This window comes from Engraulis encrasicolus, chromosome 14 (assembly GCF_034702125.1).
Source record: "Engraulis encrasicolus isolate BLACKSEA-1 chromosome 14, IST_EnEncr_1.0, whole genome shotgun sequence".
Taxonomy (NCBI): Eukaryota; Metazoa; Chordata; class Actinopteri; order Clupeiformes; family Engraulidae; genus Engraulis; species Engraulis encrasicolus.
Window position 1 is genome coordinate 40,667,454 of NC_085870.1, and position 10,000 is coordinate 40,677,453.

Here is a 10,000-nt window from a genome sequence, read left to right on the forward strand (position 1 = left end):
GGCAATCATCTCGCTGTAGAGTTGCAATGACACTGGCCACCTGCAGCTGGTTGACACTGGCTTTTGACTCCACTGTTGGAGTGAGTCGAGTACCCTGTTGGAAATACAGTATCTGGCGTTATATAAGTTTACTCTGCACTTTTGACACCTCCCTTTTTAACCTTATATTGCTTTGCTGCATGCCCCCAGCTAAAAGAGGATGAGAACGGGAGGAGGAGAGGGTAGAGGAGGAGGGTGGTTTATGAAAATGCTGAAAAAGCAAAAGTTGTTTTGAATACAGTAGTCCCATTGTTTTATTGTATGGATATCAGGTCTGGAGAAGAGTGTGTGGAAGAAGAGAGGTAGTTTTATTTAAAGGATGTTAAGTAGGTGTTTTATTATAAACATAGTATGCATTTACACTTTGCCCACAGACTAAATATCTTGCCTCTCTCTTTCAAAGACAAACAGAAAGCATCAGCGAAGCCATACCTACAAGATCTCTGACTTGGCAGGCATTTGTTGTGACATTTGTGATTTTATTTAGGTATTGTTTCTCAGTTTCTGCATTCATATACCCATTACTTATCTTTGCCTTGGCCCGGATAATGAAGGTAAAGTCCAAGTGCAAAAACACTGGCACAATAAATGCCAAACCACCCACAATAGTGTATTCAATGAGCACAAATCCCTTTCTACTGTAAGTGACCCTGTAGCAGATTTTCAGGTATTAAAATTGTTGGAATTTCCAAGATAGTTGCATATAAGACCACTCTGAAGAACACTGTGAAACATCCAGCACCTTACAGGACAAAGTGTAATGGGAAATGTTAATGGGGTTTCTAAAAAGTAGTGCAACGTATTACATTAAAGCCATGATTTTGCTGCTTGGGTGAATACATGTAAACATGTAGTAACACGAATGCTACCATGTAGTAACCAGTTCACATTATTAAGACTAAGGGTTCTTTCCATTATTCTGCCGCTAACTCCTGTCCTCGACTTGTGCTTGTGGCCTTGCGCTATGCTAACGCCCCACCATCTCCGTGAAGAAAACGATTAAGTTTCCCTGCTGTCAGCCGAGCCACGACAACTTTTTGGGGACTTTTCCCCACTTATCATTCTGATTGCAAATGAGAAAATGACCTTTGAATTGCACTTTAATGAGATATTGAATTGGACTTTTGTCTGTAGTCAATGACGTCATCACGAGGCCGCAAGCACAAGGGAGGACGGGAGTTAAGATAATTGAAAGAACCCTAAATGATATGTAAGTACAGGATGTGAGGTGTTGTGGGCGCTACCTTCGCTGAGTGGAGCGTCCTCCAGGCACCCGGCCTCCGCTCTCTGCCTCCTGATCTCAAGCGCCTCCTCTTCCTGCAACCGCTTGGCCATTTCCTGGATTAAACATACAATGGTATCAAGAGAGAGGTCAACCCGGCGCTCAGGTGTGTGGAAAAAAATGTCCAAAATGGTGCTCTTGGGGTTGGGAAATCCAGAATTAAGAAAGCAGAAGGTCCCAGGCACTCAGAGGTAACTCAGTCCGAAGAAGGAGGTATATTAAAAAGCCTTTATTAGCTGTGGCTACTCATAATTGAAATTAAAATGCCAACATGTTTCGACCGTCTAGGTCTTCTTCAGGGCAAAGCAAAGACAATGGATCGACACAAAGTTTAAAAAGTTTTAACCCCACCCCTGAATCAGGTGTGTAATCAGTAAGGCGCACCTCCATCAAGGGAGGGGGGAAAGGGGGGGAGGGGGGCTAAATCATAACAAAACAGATTCTTCTCATACATTAACAAAAAAGCAATAAGCATTAGTGTCAGCAGTAGGTCTACCATTTTTTCATTCTCAAACAATGTTCATAATCAAATAGTGCATACATAGAAGATATTATAAAAAAAAACATTATAAAAAACATTTGAACTCAATATCTTCATTTAGACCAGGGTATCTAAGTGCATCCAATTGGTGGATCCAAAAGGTCTCCCGTTGGTTGAGCCTACGGATACGGTCACCACCTCTATCCAGAGGTCTAATATGTTCCAACGCCTCAATTTTTAGCAGGGAGTCATTCTTATTATGCACTCGTGCAAAGTGCTGGGCCATCTGGTAGTCTGCATTACCAGTGCGTATAGCATACTTGTGCTCCGCAAGTCGGTCACGTAGGCGTCTCTTTGTGCGCCCTACATAAAATATATTAGGGCACGGACAGGACAGGCGGTAGATGACAAACGTGGTGTTACAGTTTATAAAATCTTTTATTTTGTATTCTTTCTTAGATTTAAAATCAATGAACGCTTTCGATTGAATAACATGGCTACAGTGAGGACAATTGCTGCACCGGTAGACACCCACGGGTCTCTTCAACCAACTCTCTTTCCTTTCGGGTGGGAGATGGCTGTGTACAAGTTTGTCACGTAATGTAGGAGCTCTTTTATACGAGACTAACGGGGGTTCAGGAAAAACCTGTTGCAGCTCAGGGTCAGAATTTATTATGGCCCAATTTTCCTTTATGATGCGCGTTACTTGTTTAGCCTCAGTGCTATACTGTGTAACAAAAAAGGGACGAGATTTTTTATTATTATTATTCCTGTTGCGGTGCTTCTTAATTAAGGTGTCAGAGCGATTCAGGGCATGCGCACTAGATCGAGCTCGCTCAACAGTGTGGGACCTGTAAGCTCGTTTCCTGAAGCGGTCAGTCATATCATTGGCCTGTAATAATGTCTTTGTGTTCACAGATAAGCTATATAAACAAAAAATCAGTGTTCCAATGGGTTGTTGCTTTCCACCTAATTATGCTTGTTTATATTTAGGCCTTTGGGAAACTCTTCATGTGTTTAATTCTTCTAACCCCTTCCTTCAATGTGTAACATGGTACGGGCGCTTCATAGATGACCTTATGTTCGTGTTCAATGGCACTGAGACACAAGTCAAGGGGTTTCACCAATATCTGAACTCTATTAACCCCAATATCAAACTGTCCCTGGAGTATTCTCAAGACAGTATTAACTTTTTAGACCTCACCGTCTCTATTGACCAGCAAGGTAGTCTGCACACCACTATATTTAGAAAGAAAACGTCTCGTAATACTATTCTGAGAGCTGATTCATTTCACCCACCGCACCTCATCGATAATATACCTTTTGGCCAATTCCAGCGGCTACGCCGCATATGCGACGATGAGGCGGAGTTTGAAAAACAGGCCAATGATATGACTGACCGCTTCAGGAAACGAGCTTACAGGTCCCACACTGTTGAGCGAGCTCGATCTAGTGCGCATGCCCTGAATCGCTCTGACACCTTAATTAAGAAGCACCGCAACAGGAATAATAATAATAAAAAATCTCGTCCCTTTTTTGTTACACAGTATAGCACTGAGGCTAAACAAGTAACGCGCATCATAAAGGAAAATTGGGCCATAATAAATTCTGACCCTGAGCTGCAACAGGTTTTTCCTGAACCCCCGTTAGTCTCGTATAAAAGAGCTCCTACATTACGTGACAAACTTGTACACAGCCATCTCCCACCCGAAAGGAAAGAGAGTTGGTTGAAGAGACCCGTGGGTGTCTACCGGTGCAGCAATTGTCCTCACTGTAGCCATGTTATTCAATCGAAAGCGTTCATTGATTTTAAATCTAAGAAAGAATACAAAATAAAAGATTTTATAAACTGTAACACCACGTTTGTCATCTACCGCCTGTCCTGTCCGTGCCCTAATATATTTTATGTAGGGCGCACAAAGAGACGCCTACGTGACCGACTTGCGGAGCACAAGTATGCTATACGCACTGGTAATGCAGACTACCAGATGGCCCAGCACTTTGCACGAGTGCATAATAAGAATGACTCCCTGCTAAAAATTGAGGCGTTGGAACATATTAGACCTCTGGATAGAGGTGGTGACCGTATCCGTAGGCTCAACCAACGGGAGACCTTTTGGATCCACCAATTAGATGCACTTAGATACCCTGGTCTAAATGAAGATATTGAGTTCAGATGTTTTTTATAATGTTTTTTTTTTTTATAATATCTTCTATGTATGCACTATTTGATTATGAACATTGTTTGAGAATGAAAAAATGGTAGACCTACTGCTGACACTAATGCTTATTGCTTTTTTGTTAATGTATGAGAAGAATCTGTTTTGTTATGATTTAGCCCCCCTCCCCCCCTTTCCCCCCTCCCTTGATGGAGGTGCGCCTTACTGATTACACACCTGATTCAGGGGTGGGGTTAAAACTTTTTAAACTTTGTGTCGATCCATTGTCTTTGCTTTGCCCTGAAGAAGACCTAGACGGTCGAAACATGTTGGCATTTTAATTTCAATTATGAGTAGCCACAGCTAATAAAGGCTTTTTAATATACCTCCTTCTTCGGACTGAGTTACCTCTGAGTGCCTGGGACCTTCTGCTTTCTTAATACAATGGTATCAGCTGAATAAAAGTATATAGTTCAAAAAAAAAATGTTTAAAGTAGAATATGTTTTAATGTTAAATTGAGTAAAACTATTACATGTCGAGCTGTTTTACTTTTACACTGAATAGTGAATAGTGATGTTGTGTTCTACTATATAACACATGTGAGGTAATTGTTTTTCTTGACCGGATAACAGGAGTCGGTCACTGTTTTCACCACTCATGGGCAGATGAGAAACTGTTTACACATTTGTGGATATTTTTGAAAATCCATTGATTTTCTCGTTTACACATAAAAAATGTGGATGGCAAAAGTTTTATCGACATGTTGTGTTTACATGTAAACGGATAAAAAAATCTGCATATGTGCAACCAGCACCTGAGGAGAGAATGTATTATACATACACAGACACACACACGCACGCACACACGACACCCACAAATCTTATTACAGCAAATATGCATTGTCTGGCCACTGGCTGTGGACTCGATATGGAAGTCACGTTGCTCAGTCACAGCCCACTTGGAAAGTGATTATCTCACTGCCATGAATGGCTTAGGCCAGGGTGTATGTGTAAGTGTGTGTGTTTGAGAGAGAGAGAGAGAGAGAGAGAGAGAGAGAGAGAGAGAGAGAGAGAGAGAGAGAGAGAGAGGGGCTCTATAATAGACTTTGTTCAACTGTAATCATGAAGTGGAGAGCCAGGCCAGACACACAGGAAGGTCTTTGAACTGCACATGCAACTGAAGGAGACTAAACCCTATATACTGCCTGCACACACTCTGCAAAGACACAACAGCTTACTGTCTAAATAAACAGAGCTGGAAAGGCCAGACAAGAGGTGTATACATGGGTGTTAGTTAGTATACTGTACATCCAACAGACTGCTGCTAAAAGTACACAGCGTCGAAACAAAAATATACACCATCCCACGTGATTTGTTTACTTGCAAGAAACAAGTCCTCGGTGTTAACGATTTTTTTTTGGGAGTTGACATGCAGGCTTTGATCTGCATGGTGGCCAGGGAAGCGCGACTAATATTTGCCGTGGGACCTGAAGGCAAAACGTCCTCCTCGTTGTCACCGTGGTGAGATATTTCACGTTATCACGTCAAGAGCTGTGGCGCTGTCATGAGATTAAAAAAAAATAGCACTCAGCACTGACATCATTGCCATCACCAGCGACCTCTTATTTTTCCCATGGAGCTTGAGTTGTTATTGGGAGGAGGAGATACTTTGGTTTACTTTGATACTTCATTTCACTTTGTGGAAACCTTCTGACCTTGCAAAAGTACGAGTTGCTCTCTCCATACACAGCAGCAATTGGTTGAAACGAAACACAAGCTGCTTGGTTGTGACGTTTAATGACACCATGGCTTCACCGCTGTTCACTGGTTGACCGTATCACAAAACCATACTTCCTGGTTTTTGGAAAAGCCTGATGTAGTTGCGATAACTGACCTAGCTGCTGCGATGAAATGCAACTGAGATGAGGCACTATGTGTAGGTGGCTATCTCAGTCCTCCCATGGAGCAGAAGTTTTGTTTTGTGGCATTGGGAGTGCAGCAGGACGGTGTGTATACGTATACTGTAGTATTTCTCTCACACACCACCCAGAAATGTTTGCTCAGAGCTGTGAATCACGTGGCTGCAAAACTAGAGGGCTTTGCACGGGGTAGTCTGGCTCTGAGTGAGTCAGAGTGGTGGTGAGCTGGACTGAGCTGAGTTGAGCTGAAATGAGCTGACAGTGTTTCAGTTTGGGTTAAGAGGAGTGTCAGGGTGTGTGTGTGTGTGTGTGGGTGTATGTGTGTGTGTGTGTGTGTGCGCGCGCATGTGTGTTAGTGTGTGTGTGTGTTTGTGTGTGTGCGCATGTGTGTTAGTGTGTGTGTGTGCATGTGTGTGTGTGTGTGTGTGTGTGTGTGTGTGTGTGTGTGTGTGTGTGTGAGCGTGGGTGTGCGTGTGTGTATGTGTGTGCATGTGTGTGTGTGTGTGTGTGTGTGTGTGTGGAGGGGGGTTGTCTGTTGAGTCTCTTCACTCCCTCCACATACAAACACATTTGTGTGACAACACATCCAAACAAACATGTGCACAAATGAATGTAAACACAACACATTCAACACACACATTCACTTGAAAGCACTTTCTTTCTTACTCTTTTTTCCTTTCTCTCTCTCTTCCACTCTCTCCCTCTCTCTCTCTTATAGACACACACACAGATAGCATAACCACATGTGTACACACACACACACACACACACACACACACACACACACACACACACACACACACACACACACACACACACACACACACACACACACACACACAGACACACACACACACACACACACACACACACACACACACACACACACACACACACACACACACACACACACACACACACACAATTAAAACAAGTCTCACACACATTCAAACACACAGAACAAGGCATTCTTTGTTGCGTGCATCCACAATGTCTGAGTGCCGGAGCAGAGCAGCCGCTTGTTAAAATAGTTGACATAGTGACAGAGGTCGCCGGGAACAGCGCGACGATAAAAAGGGCCCCATTCTAGAGCGCGGCCACTCGTCTTTCAAAGTCAGCGCCCGATATGGGGCCAAGGAGGCCAGCCAACAAGTCATTCTGTCTCCGTGACAGACAAAGCTACGCTATGCGTCGGGGGTAAATTTAGCACAGACATTGTCCAAAGGCGCAGTTTTCAACTTGGATTGCGGGAGGAGGAGGATGGATGATGCGTCCTGGAAAAGAGAGACAGCGTTTATACTACAGTGCCGGTGTTGTCCCTCCTATTTTAACCCTCTTGTTTTCCTCCGCCGAGGCCAAGGGGGAAAAAAAATAAAGGAACGGGAAAAACAAAACCCATGACATCAGTGTCACTAGAATGGAGGGACTGGCGAACGGAGTACAAACAAACCAAACACACAGCTAGCTACCAGGCAGGCGTGTGTAATGGGAAAAGCCCTGATGAGAGGAGCAGAGCTGAGCAGAGCAGAGCAGGGTAGAGTAGAGCAGAGCAGGGGTGCATTTCTTGAAACCATAGTTGCTCACTACGTTAGCTACTTTGTTGTTTGCAATGCAATTTCCCACTGGCAACTACCCAAGTTGCTGACTGACTAGCAACTGTGCTTTTGAGAAACGCACCCAGAGCAGGGGCCTTCTCCAGCTGAAGTTCATTGTCTGGCTAACAGAACCAGGTGGCTGGCTGTTGGGCCGCGCAAATTAGAGGCAGATGGTTCTTAGTCAACTGTACTTGCTGGGGGGAGAAAAAGAAGGAGATGGGAAAAAAACATGTACATGGCTTCCGCTGAGGCAAAAAAAGGGGGGAGAAAAAGGGTCCAAGAGAAAAACATGCTGACTTTGTGAAAGTTTTATGCTTTTTGCTTCAGGGGTAAAGCTGTTTGAAAACTCATCTTGGTTGACTACAAAACTACATTTGAAAACTTCAAAAAAGCATTTTTTCCCTTTAAATTTGAATCCCAGGCTTAATTCACATTCTGTCCACAGTGTTTTCCAGTTGGGCAGTTGTTTAGATGGTCAAAGCCAGGATGGTGAAAGCTGTATGGCTGTGAAATACAATACTGTACATGACTTTAAATATTTCTTAATCACTTTGATATTAGTCCATTGGACAGTGTGTCTGTTCCAGATGGAATTAATTGCAGCCAACTGATGAAGTGTCTGCTGAGTAACTTTGTTAGACGATTTTAAGTGTAATTTTAAAGTGTTTTAATGGAACAACTTAGTTGAGGTGGCCATTACAGTACCAGACACTACAGTACCAGGCTCAATATTCTGTTAGACTTTACACGGAGGAAATACGTTCTCTGGATAGGCAGGCAATGACAACATGTTTCCACCAAACTCACACAGGACATCAAACCCACAGACCACTCACTCACCCGCACGCACGCACGCACGCACGCACGCACGCACACGCACAAGCACTCACACACACACAGGCGACAGAAATCCCAGACACTCTGGAGATGTTCCACTGGTTACCCTGGGAAACAAACACCTCTTGGACACATCCCGAGAGCCAACTCTTCCAAGCAGCTTTTGGGGTGCCAAATACAAAGACACATCCTCTCTTACGAGTGGAGGGAGGGATACAGAGAAAAATGTCAGGACTGGGATGAAGGAAATTATTTTTTTTGCACGGCAGCTGTGGTAGACTTTTTAATATTCATGAAGAAACTTATCTATGGTTGGTTTGGGGTTAGGTTTGGAGAATGATGTTGCTTTACTTGCTGTAAAGGGTTTAAGTGGCATTGGGCTGAAAGGCTTTCCCCATTTCTTTACCTCTCCTAGCTATATAAAGGATGATATAATGATCTATGCCCTGTCTTAAAAGGTTCTGTACAAGTGTGTATGTATAAGATGACAATGTAATGTGATAAACTAGTTAATTAAGTAAGTATGTACATAATACAAATAGTTAGAGATACTGTAGGGTTAGGTTTAGGTAATGTATGAAATGTTATTCAGCTTCAGAGCTAACATTTTAGCTATACTGCCCTGTTACGAACCGTAACCTTGGTAATGACAATGCTTTTAATCAGGGAAGCCAATAAGTGGGGACAAAGGGGCCAGTTGTCCCGGGCCCAGGTGTGGCCCAGGGGGCTGTGCTGGGCCTGGCCAAAGCTGTCAGCGGCCCTGGCTTTTATCATTATGAGTTTTAACTCTGAGCTCTTTACTGAGATCATGTGGAGATGATGTCTCTCATGGCAACCAACTACGGATACGTTTCCTCATGAATAGTGAAGAGCCTACCCCAACAACCCTGCAGGCGAAAAACTTGTACAGGAAACTAATGCATGCGGCGGACAATACAGTTGAGGGCTGAATCCCTATCAAGAGATTCCACTTGAGTTCAGGGGCTCCTTCCTTCTTTCTCTTCTTCTACTTTTCTTCTGCTTTCTCTCATTTTTTTCACCTCCCTCTTTCTCCTTTTCTATCTGAGTACCTCAGCACAAGTGCCACTCTGTTAGGGTACCCCTATTGGCACTGCCAAATCCGGAGAATGGGCACAGTGGGGGTCACCTTCACACAACCGTGCCTTTATGCCAAACGTAGTAGTGGACACACATACTTAACCCCCTCCACTGACATACACAAATGCGTGTGCGCGCACACACACACACACACACACACACACACACACACACACACACACACACACACACACACACACACACACACACACACACACACACACACACACACACACACACACACAAATAACCCCCCCACACACACCTCCGTCTCAAAAATACACACACTGAATTTTGACCAACACAAGTCCCACATAAAAATACAGAGCAGTTATACATAGACAAACACACAAAAACACACAGTGTAAACAGTACTACTGAATGAGGGCTGGGCCATCATGTCAGGCCAACTCACCTCGTCCTCCTCCTCTCTCCTGCGGGTCTCCTCAGCCTGTCTCAGGATCTCCTCCTGGACCCTTGTGGCATACTCAAAGTCCTGCTCCTCCCTGCAACAGAGAAAGACTGGGATCAATCGTGTGTGTGTGTGTGTGTGTGTGTGTGTGTGTGTGTGTGTGTGTGTGTGTGTGTGT

The 10,000-nt window shown here is 43.9% G+C and overlaps 1 protein-coding gene across 1 annotated transcript in view; it reads right to left on the bottom strand.

Annotated features, from left to right (window-relative positions):
* ccdc50b (coiled-coil domain containing 50b) overlaps positions 1-10,000 on the bottom strand; it is a 28,301-nt gene that overhangs the window by 7,716 nt on the left and 10,585 nt on the right. Inside the window, exons 5-6 of the mRNA XM_063216669.1 lie at positions 9,826-9,916; positions 1,284-1,377 (exon numbers count right to left, since the gene is read on the bottom strand). Of these exons, the coding sequence (XP_063072739.1) occupies positions 1,284-1,377; positions 9,826-9,916 (185 nt within the window). The remainder of the gene's footprint in view (positions 1-1,283; positions 1,378-9,825; positions 9,917-10,000) is intronic.